The sequence below is a fragment of the Oncorhynchus kisutch genome, linkage group LG24 (assembly GCF_002021735.2).
Source record: "Oncorhynchus kisutch isolate 150728-3 linkage group LG24, Okis_V2, whole genome shotgun sequence".
Lineage (NCBI taxonomy): Eukaryota > Metazoa > Chordata > Actinopteri > Salmoniformes > Salmonidae > Oncorhynchus > Oncorhynchus kisutch.
In genome coordinates this window covers 4,390,922-4,410,250 of record NC_034197.2, presented here as the reverse complement: position 1 = coordinate 4,410,250, position 19,329 = coordinate 4,390,922, and the positions used below count along the sequence as shown (strand labels likewise).

The window sequence follows — 19,329 nt, the reverse complement described above, 5'->3', positions numbered from 1 at the left end:
AAAACTAGTAGCCTGTGTTGTGGCTGCCTCCACACTTCCAGAGTATTTGTCTACCTCTTCTTCCCCATAGAGTCGGTTCAGAAGGCCCTCATTTCATCCTAAAACACCTTTCTAGGCAGCGGTGAAGTGAGCTAATAAGATCCTAATACTCTGTCATTTACAGTAGGGCATTCCTCCAAAGAGTCTGCAGTGCCTTCAGAATGAGATGCATCTCAATGAGGTTGCTCTCATATCTTATGCTGGCCTAAGAACACAGAGTAAAGGAGAGCAATATGGTGAATGCATACCACAAAAAAAAGGCTTTTCACACTACTGAGCCGAACTGAGCCACACCAAAACAAAGCTGTACTGAGATGACCTGGTCTGTGAAATGTCATAATTCATTTCAATATTTTGTATGTGCCACAACTCTGCGATATTCTAAAAACGAACCATTGGTGACTTAAGGGTCTCCCTGTAGCAGGGTTCCTCAACTGGCAGCCTGCGGTTTAAATTTGGCACCCTAGGTTTTTTGGTAGAATTTTCATTGTTGGACATTAAACACTAGGAAATCAGCTTCAAGTGATTTTAATTTGGGAAATATGTTCAAGTATTTCCATCATATACAAATGTAAGCAAGGTTTGAAATGATTATGTTTTAGTCAAATATTATATATGTTTGAGTTTCTTGCGGTCAATTTGCAGTCTACAAATTATTTGTAATTATGTTCCGGCCCCCTGACCACCCTCTCTCAAGAAAACAAAGAAAAGGTCCCGCAGCTGAATCTAGTTGAGTATCCCTGCCCTATAGCCTACAATGATCGTTAGAGAAAGCACGGAGGTGGCTACAGTATGAGACAACACCAGGAAATAGTACAAATCTGTATAACAGCCACTTCGGTACATGAAGACAAAAATAACCTTTCACCCTGACATAAAGAATGTGATTAATTCATAAATATTTTTTTTTAAATGCTGCACACAATGTATTACCAAAGATGGCAGTGACCCATTGAGAGAAGGTGCAACATACAGGAGCAGCCGAGCTGTGCAGCAACTAATTAAAACACAAATGATGCGCCTGGAGACTTGTGTCACCGTCGCTTGAAAACTTTAAGTGGCGCGGCAACTGACCCTTATGGAACTCCAGATAGATTCCAGGGCTTGTCAGTGACTGTGATCCCAGTGATAAGCACAGGTCTGATGACCAATGGATTTTTCCACTGTGGGGGAAGATTGGCCTGATTGGTAGTTTAGAAGTGTGGGCCAGGTTCCCAGAGCCAGTCAAATGTGGAAAACTCAGACCGGGACCTCGTGGAATGCCCCCGTATCCGGCACATCAGGACACCTTACTGCCTTACACAGCCAGCCTGAACATGCATGCCCTCATTTTAGTACCAGGCAACAGGGAGTCTTAAGTCATTCTGGACTACTCAAGCATTGGAAAGTTTAAGTCGTACAGTATGAGAATATATTGTACGTATAGAATAAGTGAAAATAACAACACCTTTGTATTATATCTTCTAAAACATTTTAAAGTGTTAATTTTTTTTTTGAAATAGGATGGATACGTCTGAATGATTTACAAAACAAAGGGATCTTTATTTTGAAGAGCAATGTCAAGGCACAAGACAGAGGTTTCTGCTTTCTCTTTCCCAGGGACCTATGTTGTTTGCCATGGGCTTGCTTTTCTACATACGGTATGTCAAGCTTCCACAAACATATCACCAAGCTCAGAGCAATGCCTAAACCTCCACAGCAGATTTACTAAACACTGGTGTGTCCATAATGTTATTTGGAGGGGGTGGTTGAAACCGGTCCCTCTGGTCCTGACAATGGCTGAGCATAGCACATTTACCACTTGTCCATTTTCCATACAACTTAATCTGATGCATGTCATCTGCAGAGACACATTTAGTGTGGATGTTGACTTACCCAAAATTCCACCGTTTTCCAGAAATCCTGGTTGGACGATTCCTGAAACCCGAGAATTTTGGGAAAGATACCCTTACATTTTGCAACCCACGCTATGGCAATTCTACAAACAAATACCCCCCCAAAGTAACAACTATTTATCTTGTTCTAGACCAAATGTAACGGCTTATCATTTTATCCTTTATAGTACATGTAGCAAATCATACAAATAACATTTCATAAAAATAAACTCTTAAATAAAACAAGGCAAAAAACATGAAACATAACAAGGAATGCTTAGTGTATACAGTCCATTCGGAAAGTATTCAGACCCCTTGACTTTTTCCACATTGTTACATTACAGCCTTATTCTAAAATGGATGAAAAATCATTTTTCATCAATCTAAACACAATACCCCATAATGACGCACTTGTGATCTCATACCAAAGGGTTAAGAATACTTCTATAAATAAGGTATCGGTTTATTTTTTTAAATAAATTAGCAAAAATGTATTGGGTAGTGAGGATTTTCTTTTTTAGATCCATTTTAGAATAAGGCTGTAACGTAACAAATGTGGAAAGTATTCAGACCCCTTAACTTATTTCACATGTTGTGTTACAGCCTGAATTCAAAATTGATAAAAAAAAAAAATCCTCTTCAGACACAATACCCCATTTAATTAAAAAAAAAAATGTTACCTTTATTTTACTAGGCAAGTCAGTTAAGAACAAATTCTTATTTTCAATGACGGCCTAGGAACAGTGGGTTAACTGCCTGTTCAGGGGCAGAACGACAGATTTTGTACCTTGTCAGCTCGGGGATTTGAACTTGCAACCTTTCGTTTACTAGTCCAATGCTCTAACCACTAGGCTACCCTAATGACAAAGTGAAAGTTTTTATACATTTTTGCAAATGAAGTACAAAAACCTAATTTACACAAGTATTCACACCCCTGAGTTTTTTTTTTTTGGGGGGGGGGGGGTGTCTTTGCCAATGACAAGCATACCCATAACATAATGCAGCCTCCACTATGAAGAGTGGTACTCAGTGATGTGTTGTACTGGATTTGCACAAAGCGTTAACTTCTTTGCCACATTTTTTGCAGTTTTACTTAAGTGCCTTGTTCTGTACAGGTTTCCTTCTTTTCACTCTGTCATTTAGGTTAGTATAGTGGAGTAACTACAATGTTTATGATCCCTCCTCAGATCTCCTGTCACATCCATTACACTCTGCTACGGTTTTAAAGTCACCATTGGCCTCATGGTGAAATCCCTGAGCGGTTTCCTTCCTCCCTGGCAACTGTGATAGGAAAGACGCCTGAATCTTTGTAGTGAGTGACTGGGTGTCCAAAGTGTAATTAATAACTTCACCATGCTTAAAGGGTAACATCTGCTTTTTACCCATCTACCAATAGATACTCCTGAACTGATTTAGGCTAGCCATATCAAAAGGTGTTGAGTAGTTATTGACTCAAGACATTTCAGGCTGTAACACAATAAAGTATGGAAAAAGTCAAGCGGTGTGAATACTTTCTGAAGGCACTTTATGTGCCATCATGGTTTGTCATAATTGATTCACTTTACATCCATCTTTACTATTTATAAAAAAGCTGCACTGGCCTCATCATCATGTTTAAGCACATGTTAAAAAAGGTAAGACTCTGCAATATAACATCACCATACACAGTAAGGGTGTAACCGTACATGTATTTGTACCAAACCGTCCACACTGTGAACCCAAATTAAAATACGTTAAAATGTTTCTATTTACAACATAAAAACACTAGGCCTATAGGCTATGCCTATGCTGCATTGTAGGCCTACGCCTCGAGTAAATGTGATCTGAAAAAAACATTTCAGGCTATTCCGTTAAAACAAGTACAGTCTATGTGCACATTGTAATGAATTGTAATCTTATTTTTGAGCATTTCAAAATTTTGTGAGGCGCAGCAAAGAATTTGTTCTGCATAATGGCGAGTGGTGGGGTCAACAAACCAGAATTAGAGGATCCTCCATCATCGTTTAGATCTGAAGTTTGAGAAAATTTTGGTTTCCTCCCAGTAAATTACAACCGCAATGGATAGAGTTGTGGATAACAATGTCACCTATGCAGCTGCCAACACCTCAAATATGTTGCCACATTTACGCCGACATCACTCCAGTATACCGGCGCAAGACAGAAACACAAAGAAACAATGTCTCCCCTCTAAATTCAAGCAGCTAAATCTGACTGGGACAAATAAATTACAAGAGTGATAGTTTGGCTAAGTGTATATTTTTTTTTAACCTTTCTTTGGTTTATAGCCACAGATATGCACCCATTCTCAGTAGTTGAGAATAGCAGGTTTCAGCACCTCGTGAAAGTGATCGAGCCATGTTACGAACTTCCCTCTTGCACCCGTTTCAGTAAACAGGTCATACATGCTATATAAGCAGGCCAAAGCCAACGTTTTCAATGAATTGGCCAATGCACCCTGTGTTGCACTTACTTAATTGTGACAGCCCATCACCTTACCCTGGAGTGAGAAATGTACTGTGCTACAGACACGGCCCCTTTACGAGAGCTACTTAGTGTGCATCTGGCACTGAAGGATGCAGAGTCATGGTGCATTTGTTACCAAGTGGGAAGTGGGAATTTACCACATACTACTGGGAAAAATCCACTTGAACAGCCCTCTAACTGGTAATGAATTACTTGTGGGAAATTTGTCGATCATCCTGAGCAACCACTTCTCGCACATGGATGGTGACCTCTGTAGTCACCTATGACAGAAATGGCCACTTAAGAGAATCTTTGGCAGTTAAATGCAACAAAACATTCATTGTAAAAAAAAACACCATTACAGCATCTATTACTGAGGTTTTGAAACTATAATTTGTTTACACGCATGATAGCTGTACTTTTAGTTTATGGTTGACGCAGCTTGTTGGCCATTAGTCAATCAGCGTTTCTCAACGAGATCCAATCACATGAATGCATCCAACTGATATTTATTTATGGACTTGAAAACTGGTCAATTCCCACCTCCCACATGGTTACAAACGCAGCATCAGAGTGGAAACTTGAGACTCAACATAACAATCCTGTCACAACCGACAATGCCAGGAAGATTGTTTAATGGCATTTAATTTTCCCGTTATACCAAGACCGAACCATGACCCCCAAACCGCAATATGTACTGAAGTGTGGGTTTGGTGAACCATTACACCCCTAATAGACAGTGGGCAAACGCCCTACTTACACACATCAACTTAGCACAGACATTACTGGCTTATCCCAATTTATGCTGCGTTCAAAACAACTGGGAACTCGAAAATCTCTGACTTTCGACTTCAGTGAGCACAAGACAACTGGGAACCAGAAAAATTCATTTTGAACGGTCATCCAAGTGGGGAACTCGGGCAAGAGGCCCGAGTCTAGAGCCTCGACTTTCCGATCTGAAGATCACTGACGTCCTGATTTGACCTGGTTTTTCCCCTGAGTTCCCAGTCTTGAAAGTACCATTACACCATCTCTTGAGTTGTGTGATAATGTCATATTGCGGATTCTACCTTTAAAGTACTACCAACCCAACCTACATGGATGGGGAAACTAGCCAGAAAGTCACCACATTATTGGTTCCCTGCAATGTGAATCTACAAGGTGAACAACGGCAACATTTCCACAAAGATTTTACAGAGGTACTTAATACTGACAAACAAATGTCCACCCTTTTCTGTCTAGAAAATATGCTGGACCTTTCTTGGTCCCACACCCTCTAACTCAAAATTAAAACAAAAAAACCTTGGTCGATTCTATCAAGTCTTGCATACACTATATTCCTCCATCTTCCTCTGTCCTTTCAAAACACACCCATAACATTGCTGCCTGAATATTTGTGAGATGAACGGTCCTCTGTTAAGCTTAACATATGCGAGTGCAATTATGTATTTGTGTGTTAATGCAGCTCCACACATATGCCTAGGTTAGAAATAGTCCGCTATGTGACATTTTGATAACACTGCAGGAAAAACCTACTTTGATCGAAACCCCTGGCGGCACAGTGAAATGTTATTATCGCAAATATATAGTATAATACATTTAAATACACAGAGAACATAAAATTCAAATGTACAGTCACAAGTCAAAACAAGAGTGTTACAGTGATAAAGATGAGAAAGTCGGTCTGTTGGTAAAGCGTGGACACTTGGGATACAGGGGGGGGGATGTCTTGGGCTGTAGAGGCTCCGGAGCAGACAAAAGTAATCCTTTAACCTCTCGTTACAGAGGTGTGTGCCCATCGTGTCGTACAGAGTGTGGGGGAATGGATAAGACATGGAAAAGTATGGTACAGGTCCAGTTGAAGGAGGGATTGCAAGACGTGGGTGACTCTTGACGGCTTTAAAGACTGGACCTTGGAGCTCAAATGGTGATGTAATGCTGTCTGAGTTTCCCCAAGAGGAACTCGTGGGTTAAATTGTGTCGTGTGATTATTCCCACAATCTGAAAGAGAAGGTACAGGGAGCGACATCATGGAGCAGACTGCTTCCTCCACTCTAGAAAGACTCAAAAATAATTCATTAGCTACAGTAGTTAGCTACTGAGCTATTCCTCTGCGTAGTGCTTCTAAGCAAAAGCAAATATCTTAGACAGTTTGATAAAGAAAAAAAAGGAAAAAGTGGTGTTAGTCCCTTGAAGCTGCATTTTTGTCAGAATGTTGATTATTCATGCAGGTTTAGAATGGAACAATATGGACCTTCAATACATACTACATCAAGTACATAAAATGTGTATTTTGACAAGGCCACTTTTAATGTTATTAAAATGTCACCATTAATAAGCATTAAGGCTATAGTGGCCAACACAGCTTGGTGTGTCAGTTAATATAATTCCTCACCTGGGTTGTATTGATAAGCAATCAATCCTAAGGAAACTGACTGAAACAGGGAGGGACTACCTGAACTTGTCCAATAAGAAATGCTTATTTTCCATTTCCGTTGCAAACCATTTTGAAATGGTGTGCCCTAAAATGCAGTGATTTTTATTCTGGTCCCGGGGACCCAAATGGCTGCACATTTGTTTTTGGCCAGAGCACAACACACCTGATTCCACTAATCAAAAGTTTGAGGAGTTGATTAGTAGAATCAGGTGGGTGGTACTTGGTCAAAAACAAAGGACCAGAAATGTAGAAACACTGCCCTACTGAATATGACCCAGGCCACAGAGAGGAAACAGGAAGTTAAGGAGTGGGAATTTTAACCCCTTGCGGTGCAACTCACCTCTCCTACTGCGTTGACCACAGGCAGGTGTCGAAGGCCCATGGTCCTGAACAGGTTAAACACTTGGGACACATGTGTGTTTGGGGACACTGTGTAGGGGGAAGGGTTCATGTACGGGGTGACGTCCTGAAAGGGAAAGAAGATGATCACTTACTATCACAAACATGTAACCAGGTAGTAACAACAAAAAGCCTCAACACTTTTGAGGAAATTTGTTCCTTTTAGGTGACAAAGCACAAACTTGACGCTCTTAAAGAAACGGTGTACAATTTAATGCAATGCGTAGAAACCTAATATTCCACAATTACTCTAATTTCAATGACATGTATTTCTATCAATATTATATATATTTTTTTAAATAAATGTATTTACAGGGTTACATATTAGTTTCTATAGCACAACATGTTCTTCAGAAGTAGCTATATTTCATATAGGCTAGGGGTATGAAACTACACTGAACAAAAATATAAAACCCAACAATTTCAAAGACTTTACTGAGTTAAAGTTCATAAAAGGAAATCAGTCAATTTAAATACATTCTTTAGGTCATAATCTATGGATTTCACATGGCTGGGAATACAGAGATGCATCAGTTGGTCACAGATATAGTACATGGTCAAAAGTATGTGGACACCTGCCCGTGGAACATCTCATTCCAAAATCATCTGCATTGATATGGAGTTGGTCACCCCCCTTTGCTGCTGCCACAAATATCCACTAGATGTTATAACATTGCTGCAGGGACTTGCTTCCATTCAGCCACAAGAGCATTAGTGAGGTCAGGTACTGATGTTGAGCGATTAGACCTGGCTCGCAGTCGTTGTTCCAATTCAGCCTCAAAGTTTGAGGGTGTTGAGGTCAAGGCTCTGTGCAGGCCAGTCAAGTTCTTCCACACCGATCTCAACAAACCATTTCTGCACGGGGGCATTGTCATGCTGAAACAGGAAAGGGCCTTCCCCAAACTGTTGCCACAAAGTTGGAAGCACAGAATCGTCTAGAATGTCATTGTATGCTGTAGAGTTAAGATTTCCCTTCACTGGAACTAAGGGGCCTCCACCAAACCTTACAGTTGGTACTATGCATTGGGGCAGGTAGCGTTCTCATGGCATCCACCAGATGGTGAAGCATGATTCATCACTCCAGAGAACGCGTTTCCACTACGTTGTGAAGCAACAAACCGTTCGCCAACACAATGCCATACACGCTGTCTGCCATCTGCCTGGTACAGTTGAAACTGGGATTCATCTGTGGAGAGCATACTTCTCCAGCGTGCTAGTGGCCATCGAAGGCAAGCATTTTCCAACTGAAGTTGGCTACGATGGCGAACTGCAGTCAAGTCAAGACCCTGGTGAGGACGAGCACCCAGTTGAGCTTCCCAGAGACGGTTTCTGACAGTTTGTGCATAAATTATTTGGTTGTGCAAACCCACAGTTTCATCAACTGTCTAGGTAGCTGGTCTAAGACGATCCCACAGGTAAATGTGGAGGTCCTGGGCTGGCGTGGTTACACAGTCTGCGGTTGTGAGACCAGTTAGACGTACTGCCAAATTCTCTAAAACAACGTTGGAGGCAGCTTATGGTAGAGAAATTAACATTAAATGATCTGGCAACAGCTCTGGTGGACATTCCTGCAGTCAGCATGCCAACTGCATATCTCAAAACATGAGACATCTGGGACATTATGTTGTCACAAAACTGCACATTTTAGAGTGGCCTTTTATTGTCGCCAGCACAAGGTGCACCTGTGTAATGACCATGCTGTTCAAATCAGCTTCTTGATGTGCCACACCTGTCAGGTGGATGGATTATTTTGGCAAAGGATAAATGCTCACTAACAGGGATGCAAACTAATTTGACACAATTTGAGAGAAATACGCTTTGTGCGCATGGAACATTTCAGGGATCTTGTATTTCAGCTCATGAAACCAACACTTTACATGTTACGTAAAAAAGTTAAATAATTGTAGATTCAGCCATGAACTGAATTTTGGCGAAGAGAATGGTCACGGGACCCCCAAAAAATCATGATAATTTTTACACTACAAACTGCGGCCAGACGGAAGCCACTGCTCAGTAAAAAGGCACATGACAACCCGCTTGGAATTTGTCAAAAGGCACCTAAAGGACTCTGACCATGAGAAACAAGATTCTCTGATCTGATGAAACTAAGATTGAACTCTTTGGCCTGAATGCCAAGAGTCTGATCTGGAGGAAACTAGGCACCACTCATTATCCGGCCAATATCATCTCTACGGTGAAGCAGGGTGGTGGCAGCGTCATGCTGTGGGGATATCTTTCAGCGGCAGGGAGAGGGAGACTAGTCAGGATCGAGGGAAAGACGAAAGGAGCAAAGTACAGAGAGATCCTTGATGAAAACCTGCTCCAGAGCGCTCAGGACCTCAGACTGTCCAACAGGACAATGACCCTAAGCACACAGCCAAGACAAGCCAGGAGTGGAATTGAACCCAATCAAACATCTCTGGAGAAACCGAAAAATAGCTGTTCAGCAACGCTCCCCATCCAACCTGATAGAGTTTGAGAGGATCTGCAGAGAATGGCGGGTTAATTACAGGTGTGCCAAGCTTGTAGCATCATACCCGAGAAGACTCGAGGCTGTAATCACTGCCAAATGTGCTTCAACAAGGTATTGAGTAAAGGGTCTGAATACTTATGGAAATGTGATACTTCTGGGGGGTTTTATACATTTGCAAAAACCTGTTTTTACAGGTATGGGGTATTGTGTGTAGATTAAGGAAAAAAAATATTTAATACATTTTAGAATAAGGCTGTAATGTAACAAAATGTGGAAAAAGTCAAGGGGTCTGAATACTTTCCAAATGTACTGTAGGATATATCTCAATCTACTTTTAAAAAAATCGTATTTTCTGCTGCTCATAAATATGTTGTGTTCCTAACTTTTTAAAGTTGGGAGCACCAGTGCTACCAATGAAAATGTTTAATTTAGAGCCCCGATTGTAAGCGCAGCAGTAGCTGTAGATGTGTGATGGACTGGGTCATACCACTATCATGCGGGGATTGAGAAGGGCCAAGTCTAGGTCATGGATGTCTGGGAAACGGGGGTAGTCCTCCGTCATCTCAGCGTACGACAGTCTCGGCTGCGTGGCACTCTATGTGGACACAGACAGACAAATAAAAAGGCGCACAGACATACACACACAAGAACATGTGTAGAAACACTACACACACACTGACTAACTCCTGGGTCGTATTCATTAGTGCACAGCACACAGTAGCAAAACGTTTTGCAACAGAGAACAAAAACGAGAGTTCAGGTAGTTCCTTCATGTTTCAGTACGTTTTATTCAATTTGTTGCCTAATGAATACGATGTGCAAGTGACATCGTCCTACGTCATACTTCCGGGTCCTTTCCCCTAATCGTTTGATTGGGCTTGACGATTATATCATAACATTAGTGAAAATCCGGTCATTTAAGATACATATAAAATCATTTTTGCATTTGAGGATTAATTTATTACGTTTTTGCGCTCAAGACCCTTGTGCTTATGTTTTTCACATTGAATACCATTCAAAAAGGTTACAAGAGTTAAAAAACTACAAGGCTACTTCCTGGAAAATGACATGCCACTGACACGCCACTTTCATACCTCATACTAGGAATTGCCAGGGACCTCACGATACAATATTGGTGCGATTCTTTATGTATATTTGATACTGCAATTTTATTGTGATTCGATGTTCAAAAAACTGGCTCACTGCAGGGCTTACTACATGCCACTACAGAGGCATGAGAAAACAAGTTTTAATAAGTCATAGAAATAAAATGGCCGATGGATAACAAACCATAGGATGAGAAATACTGGAGTTTTGGCACAGGTAGAGCCGATTAGAACCAGCTAACAAAAATGTAATTAATACTTTGAGTCAGAGAATCGAATGCAAAAATAATATTGCAATACTCTCCTGTATCAATATTTCCCCCCCATCACTAATGAATACGACCCTGTGGGTTGGGAGTTGGGCCACTGACCGACTGGTTCTCTGCGTAGCAGACGCCGCGGATCAGCAGGTTGACCAGCTGAGAGCGCAGGATGATGCCGTGGAAGGTCAGAGGTCGGAAGCGCTCCTCCATGGTCCACTCCTCGCTAGGGGACTGGTCTGGGTACAGGTTAGGGTAGGGTGCATGTCTAGAAACATACACACAGCCATAGAAACATTAGAACAGCACTTTCTCCAAATAGAAACACCGGACTGACTCATTACAGTGACTCCATCGATTACAACGTGTGCAAAGTTTATTAATAGTTCATTTCAGAAGAATAATGGATTAAAAAAAATCTAAATTTGACCCAAGTCAAAGTTACAGGGGATAGGATGGTTACATGGTTGGTGTTGTAAAAAATGGGATGGGGTCAAGTCAGGTGTAAGAATTAAGGTGTGCGTATGTATGTGTGAGGCTTACCTCCTCTCCAGCATCTGCTGCAGCATGTCCTGGCCCTCCTCCATAGCAGGCACCACGGCCGCCAGCTGGTCGTCACACACGTTGCGCAGCTCACTGGACGGGTATGACTTCATGGACTGGCAGCGCCGCCGCTGCTCCCCGGCCCGCGTCAGCACGCTTGCTTTCTGAGGAGGAGGTTGGCGGAGAAGGCAGGGTTACACATGCTCCACAGACACACCTTCCTGTTCATATAAATGGAAATCATTTTACAGTAAAAGACCGTGAGACTGTCTGTGCATCACTGTTCCCTACATTCCCTAATGTAATTACTGACACTGCCCTAACACATAAATAGATGTGACTAGCCTTTTTATTAACATGTCACAAAGGGCTTTACAGTAACAATACTACAAGGAGGGGAGCAAGGAAGGATAAACAACATTTTACAATTATTGGAAACACGGCCAAACTAAGTGGCCTTTATCAGTAGCCCCAACCTATGCATTATACAGTATCAGGGTTCTGATTACTCCTGGTGGCAGTTTGTGGTATGGCAAGGGCATCTTCAGCAGAGGTGTATTCATTTATCACAGACTGTAGCAAAACGTTTGGCCTGATGATCCAAATGGAAACCGTTTTGTAATGAAAACAAGAGTTTCTATTGGATAAAACCAGGTAGGTCCCTCCCACTTTCATTATGTTTGAATATTTTTGGGTCCTAGAGTAACCAGGCAAAACATTTTGCTACGATCTGCAACTAATGCATACACCCCAGGACACAACATAGTGAAATGTTAAGATAGAAATAGGTTCAGTAGAACAAACATCTCTGACATTTAGAATAAAGAATCATATCAGTTCTATTCATGCAATTTCTATCTGCACGTTGCCCTGGCTCCTACCTTGAAGCGGATGTTGTTGCTGATGAGGATGTTGCCCTTCATGAACTCCCGTTCGTTGTCCCTGTTCTCGGTGACCACGGGGAAGGCATGGTAGACGGTGGTGCGCAGGATGCTCACCAGGGACTGGATGCGCGTGTGGGGGTACACGTACGTCAGGTTGGGCTCCATGATGTCACTGGCTGTCAGTCTGGGGGACAAACGAGGGACACACATGTACCAGGGTTAGGGTCAGTCAATTCAGCAAGTAAAATTCCAATTCAATCATTCAAAAAAGGTAACCTATTTTCAAGTAAAAAGGAAAAGCTTTTTTGATGTATGCTTTTTTTTAACCCATCAACAGATTACACAGTTGGATAAAGGCTGAAAAGGGCCGCATATATACAGAATATGCGTGTATACTAAAGAGAAAGGTGCTAGTTGTAAGTGGGTTTGGATACAATGACCACTGATCTTGGTTTAATGACCACTGATCTTTATTATCAGAAATGTAGTATTATTTTCTTACTTGTCCATCTCGACCTCTGTCTCCCACTCCAGCAATGGCACTCCTCTCAGATGAATGTGGATGTCATAGATGCCCTTATTGAAGAAATCCCCCGTCCACTTGGCCACCTGAGCACACACACACACACACACACACACACACACACCTGTAAGTACCAACTCTGATGCAAGTCTACTAAATTGTGAATGTAAGTTCAAATCAATGAGGTGTACTTTACCATGAGGGTTATCATAATGGGCAAGCCGTAGGTGATCTCATTGGTCGATTCGATGAGAATGACAGTCAGGCTGATGGTCATCCGGACCACACCTCCCAGGAAGGCGGCTGCACCAATCAGAGCAAAGGTTCCAGAGTAGATGTCCATCCCCAGGTTGCTGTGGCAACAGAACAGCCAAAAAGGAACCAACCAGGAAAAGCAGGATCAGTCGAAACAGTAAGTGTCAACATTAGGAAAGGTTTTAGCAAAGGATGGGGGAGAAATCTCAACTTTTTTAAATTACTTCCTAAAAGTGGTCAGTTCGATAGCGATTACTAAGGAAAGACTAAGGCTTATTGCTATAGCACTGTCCGCTCAAACTGCATTATTTTCTTATACCCAAGACCACCACGAATCTATGTAAACCAACTGTAAATCAACATATTAAATCATGTTTTGATAAGACAGTTTGCATTATCGTCCAACAGGTGGCATTACACTCACAAATCACACTATCTGAAGTGAGACAATGAACTGGCACCTACAGTCCAAAACGCCAAGAGAAACTTAGCTAAAAATTAAGTTAACAATCTCAAGGGCCTCAGCATGGCACATGAAAGCAGCCATTACTTGCAAGAACCCAAGAACTCAAAAAGGCCTGAGTCTGACAAAGCAGAGTACAGAGGACAACTGGGTCAAAGAGAGAGAGAAAAAAAACAGTGTGGGAGAGAAGCGCTTAGAGAAAGTGCCCAATCAGCAGATTCCTTCTCAGAGGATATGTCAACTTTAAAATGTAGCTTTGTTGGCATTTTTACACATTTTAAGAGATACACACTCTATGGGAAGTTATATATATATATATTTCACAGTAGTTTGGTACTGGGAAAGTAGTTGGGAGATTTCCAAACCAGATTTCAAATCATAGAAACCAGATCCATATACAGGGCCTTCAGAAAGTATTCATACCCCTTGACTTATTCCACATTCTGTTGTGTTACAGCCTGCATTCCAAATGGATCTACACAAAATACCCCACGATGACAGTAAAAATTAGTTTAAAAATGTTTGCAAATACCTCATTTACATAAATATTCAGACCCCTTTGCTATGACACTCCAAATTGAGCTCAGGTGCATCCAATTTCCTTGGATCATCCTTGAGATGTCACTACAACTTGGGAGTCCACCTGTGGCTAAATTCAATTGTTTGGACAGAAACTATACCATAAAATCCAAGGAAATGTCTGTACAGTTGAAGTCGGAAGTTTACATACACCTTAGCCAAATACATTTAAACTCAGTTTTTCCACAATTCCTGGCATTTAATCCTAGTAAAAATGCCCTGTCTTAGGTCAGTTAGGATCACCACTTTCTTTTTAAAAATGTGAAATGTCAGAATAATAGTAGAGAGAATGATTTATTTCAGCTTTTATTTCTTTCATCACATTTCCAGTGGGTCAGACGTTTACATAAACTCAATTAGTATTTAGTTACATTGCCTTTATATATTTTTTTACTTGGGTCAAACATTTCGGGTAGCCTCCCACAAGCTTCCCACAATAAGTTGGGTGAATTTTGGCCTATTCCCCCTGACAGAGCTGGTTTGTAGGCCTCCTTGCTCGCACAAGCTTTTTTTCAGTTCTGCCCACAAATGTTCTATGGGACTGAGGTCAGGGCTTTGTGATGGCCACTCCAATACCTTGACTTTGTTGTCCTTAAGCCATTTTGCCACAACTTTGGAAGTATGCTTGGGGTCATTGTCCATTTGCGACCAAGCTTTAACTTCCTGACTGATGTCTTGAGATGTTGCTTCAATATATATCCATATAATTTTCCTTCCTCATGACGCCATCTATTTTGTGAAGTGCACCAGTCCCTCATGCACCTTGAAATACATCCACAGGTACACCTCCAATTGACTCAAATGGTGTCAATTAGCCTATCAGAAGCTTCTAAAGCCACAACATCATTTTCTGGAATTTTCCAAGCGGTTTAAAGGCACAGTCAACTTAAGGTATGCAAACTTCTGACCCACTGGAATTTTGATACAGTGAATGGTAAGTGAAATAATCTGTCTGAAAACAATTGTTGGAAAAAGTACACAAAGTAGATGTCCTAACCGACTTGCAAAAACTATCGTTTGTTCACAAGAAATTTGTGGAGCCGTTAAAAAAATGTGTTTTAATGACTCCAACCTAAGTGTATGGAAACTTCCAACTTCAACTGTAGATCTCTGAGATAGAACTGTGATGAAGAATATACAGTGCTGTGAAAAAGTAATTGCCCCTTCCTGATTTCTTATTTTTTTGCACATTTGTCACACTTAAATGTTTCAGATCAAACAAATGTTAATATTACACAAAGATAACCCAAGTAAACACAAAATGCAGTTAAGTGATAATAAATAAAATTAAGGGAAGAAAAGCTATCCGAACCTTCACGGCCCTAAGTGACAAAGTAATTGCCCCCCCTTGTTAAATCATGAATTTACTGTGGTTAATCACATGTTTTAGAAAGCTGAGTTCAATTTCACTAGCCACACCCAGGCCTGATTACTGCCAGACCTGTTGAATCAAGAAATCACTTAAATAGAACCTGTCTGACAAAGTGAAGTAGGCCAAAAGATCTCAAAAAGCAAGACATCATGCCGTAATCCAAAGAAATTCAGGAACAGATGAGAAACAAAGTAATAGACATCTATCAGTCTAGAAAGGGTTACAAAGCCATTTCTAAAGCTTTGGTACTCCAGTGAACCACTGCTAGAGCCATTATCCACAAATTGAGAACATTTGGAACAGTGGTGAACCTTCCCAGGAGTGGCCGGCCTACCAAAATTACCCCAAGAGCGCAGCGACAACTCATCCAAGAGGTCAAAGGCACCCACACCAACATCTAAAGAACTGCAGGCCTCACTTGCCTCAGTTAAGGTCCGTGTTCATGACTCAACCATAAGAAAGAGACTGGGCAAAAATGGCATCCATGGCAGAGTTCCAAGGCGAAAACCACCGCTGACCAAAAAGAACAAAGGCTGTCGTGGAATTATCAGAATATGTTGGTAACATTTGTATGATGTTTAATATTCATCAAATGTGTGTAAGTTACTTCCCATCAGAATGGTATTTTTGTGTAATTCTGATGTGAGGTTGCAGTTCTGTTCTATGTCAAAACTAAGTTGCCTGGGCCGATGAAAGGGGAGAGGTCAAAGTGTCATCATGTGTAAACATATCTTTTACTCCTTACCTTTCCCAGTGGGGAAAGGAGGGGTTGCAGTGTCTGGAATCATTCTATGCTCCCTCTTTGTTGACCTGTAGGGTCAGTCTCCTATCTGTGAGTTTGTCCAGGAGGTTGTATTTTGAGTTGGTTGTATATAAATGACAATTTGATATATGCCTGTTGATATCGAGGATTTGGTTTATGGTTCTGAGGTTTGGGAAAGGAGACAAAAGCTGAACGATGAATTATGTCTGTGCGGTCTGACTATGGGTGTCTTTGCTATTAAAGGAACTCAGTTGCATTGTAAGGGGACTCTCAGAGAATTCACTGGGGAGACACTGAATTTATCTGAGAGTCACAGGATTGTGATAGAGCTCATATAATTAAAGATGGAGTTTTATAACTAACTCTGACGTGTGTGTGGTTTGCTCCCATGATTTGGTAAATAGAGGAAATTTCCACGACAAGGCTCATCTCACTTTTGGCAAAAAACATCTTGATGATCCTCAAGACTTTTGGTAAAATATTCTGTGAGACGAAAGTTAAACTTTTTGGAAGGTGTGCGTTCCGTTACATCTGTAGTAAAAGTTACACAGCATTTCAGAAAAATAACATCATAACAACAGTCAAATATGGTGGTGGTAATGTGATGGTCTGGGGCTGCTTTGCGGCTTCAGGACATGGACGACTTGCTGTGATTGATGGAACCATGAATTCTGCTCTCTACCAAAAAATCCTGAAGGAGAATGTCCGACCAATAGTTAATGACCTCAAGCTGAAGCGCACTTGGGTTCTGCAGCAGGACAATGATCCAAAACACACGAGCAAGTCCACCTCCAAATGGCTTTTTAAAATTTTAAATGGAGGTTTTGGAGTGGCCTAGTCAAAGTGCGGACTTGAATCCGATTGAGATGCTGTGGCGTGACCTTAAAGGCGGTTCATGCTCAAACCCTCCAACGTGGCTGAATGAAAACAATTCTGCAAAGATGAGTGAGCCAAAATTCCTCCACAGCAACGTGTAAGACTCATTTCCAGTTATCGCAAACGCTTGATTGCTGAGGGTGGCACAACCAGTTATTAGGTTTAGGGGGCAATTACTTTTTCACATAGGGCCATGAAAGTTCAGATTGCTTTCCCACCCCCAAAAAATAAAATCATCACTTAACTCAAGTAAACTCAAAATGCAGTTTCTGTGTCATTTAAATTTGTTTGATGATCTGAAACATTTAAGTGTGACAAATGTGCACAAAAAATGAGAAATAAGGGGCAAATACTTTTTCACAGCACTGCATCTGTGAAAGGGTATAAAACAACTTCTACAGTATTGAAAGTTTCCAAGTGCACAGTGGTCTCAATAATATGGAACCACCCAGATTATGCCTAGAGCTGGCCGTTCGACCAAACTGAGCAACCGGGCAAGAATGATCTTGGTTAGGGAGGTGACCAAGAACCCAATAACGACTGACAGAACGTCAGAGATCCTTGGCTGAGATGGGAGAGCTTGTCATAAGGACAACAGTCTCTATAGCAAACACCAGGCATGCCCCTACCAATCTGGGCTTTATGGGAGATTTTCTCAGGAGTGGCTTCCGTCTGGCAAAAGGCACATGAGAGCATGCCTGGAGTTTGCAAAAAGGCACGTGACAGACAGAGCATGAGGCAAAATATTCTGTGGACAAAAATGTTACGATTTAGCCTGAATGTAAAGCACTATGTCTGGAGAAAACCAGGCATAGCTCACCACCCCTACCGTGAAGCATTGTGGTGGCAGCATCATGTTATGGGGATGCTTTTCAGCGGCAGGGACTGGGAGACTTGTAAGGATAGAGGGAACAATAAATGGAGCCAAATACAGCCAAATCCTTGAAGAGAACCTGCTTCAGAGTGCAAACGACCTTAGACTGGGGCAAAGATATATGTTCCAACAGGACAATGACCCAAAGCATACAGCCAAAGCAATGCTGTAATGGCTTCAGAACAAGAATGTGAAAGTCCTTGAGTGGTCCAGATAACTCCCAGACTTGAATCCCATTGTAAATATGTGGAAAGACTTGAAGATTGTTGTTCACTGCCACTCCCCATCTAACTTAGAGCTTAAGAAAATCCCCAAAAACAGATGTGCAAAACTGGTACAGACATACCCAAGACGACTCAAAGCTGTAATCGCCGCTAAAAAAGGTGCTTCTACTCAGGAGTGGGAATACTAAAGTAAATTAGATTTCTGTATTTCCTTTTCACTTCAACATCATGGGGTATTGTGTGTAAAATATATATATATATATAAAAATAATATACAACACAATGTGGGTCAAGGAGTATGAAAACTTTCTGAAGGGTTTATTTCTACTATTTTCTACATTATAGAATAATAGTAAAGATATCAAAACTATGAAATAACACATATGGGATCACGTAGTAACCAAAAAAGTGTGACACAAATCTAAATGTAAGTAGCCACCCTTTGCCTTGATGACAGCTTTGCACACTCTTGGCATTCTCTCAACCAGCTTCACCTGGAATGCTTTTCAACAGTTTTGAAGGAGTTCCCACATATGCGGAGCACTGGTTGGCTGCTTTTCCTTCACTCTGCGGTCCAACTCATCCCAAAACATCTCAATTGGGTTGAGGTCGGGTGATTGTAGAGGCAAGGTCATCTGATGCAGCACTCCATCTCCTTCTTGTTGAAATAGCCCTTACACAGCCTGGAGATGTGTTGGGTCATTGTCCTGTTGAAAAACAAATGATAGTCCCACTAAGCGCAAACCAGATGGGATGGCATATCGCTGCAGAATGCTGTGGAAAGCCATGCTGTTTAAGTGTGCCTTAAATCACAGACAGTGTCACCAGCAAAGCACCCCTACACCTCCTCCATGCTTCACGGTGGGAACCACACATGCGGAGATCATCTGCTCTGCGTCTCACAAAGACACGGCGGTTGGAA

The 19,329-nt window shown here is 41.5% G+C and overlaps 1 protein-coding gene across 1 annotated transcript in view; it reads right to left on the bottom strand.

Annotated features, from left to right (window-relative positions):
- Nucleotides 1-1,553: 1,553 nt before the first annotated feature.
- The window catches only part of clcn6 (chloride channel 6), a 32,376-nt gene continuing 14,600 nt past the window's right edge, over nucleotides 1,554-19,329 (bottom strand). The window contains exons 15-22 of the mRNA XM_020459631.2: nucleotides 13,198-13,354; nucleotides 12,981-13,087; nucleotides 12,476-12,662; nucleotides 11,595-11,758; nucleotides 11,163-11,319; nucleotides 10,173-10,280; nucleotides 7,154-7,279; nucleotides 1,554-6,377 (exon numbers count right to left, since the gene is read on the bottom strand). Of these exons, the coding sequence (XP_020315220.1) occupies nucleotides 6,297-6,377; nucleotides 7,154-7,279; nucleotides 10,173-10,280; nucleotides 11,163-11,319; nucleotides 11,595-11,758; nucleotides 12,476-12,662; nucleotides 12,981-13,087; nucleotides 13,198-13,354 (1,087 nt within the window). The 3' untranslated portion in view covers nucleotides 1,554-6,296. The remainder of the gene's footprint in view (nucleotides 6,378-7,153; nucleotides 7,280-10,172; nucleotides 10,281-11,162; nucleotides 11,320-11,594; nucleotides 11,759-12,475; nucleotides 12,663-12,980; nucleotides 13,088-13,197; nucleotides 13,355-19,329) is intronic.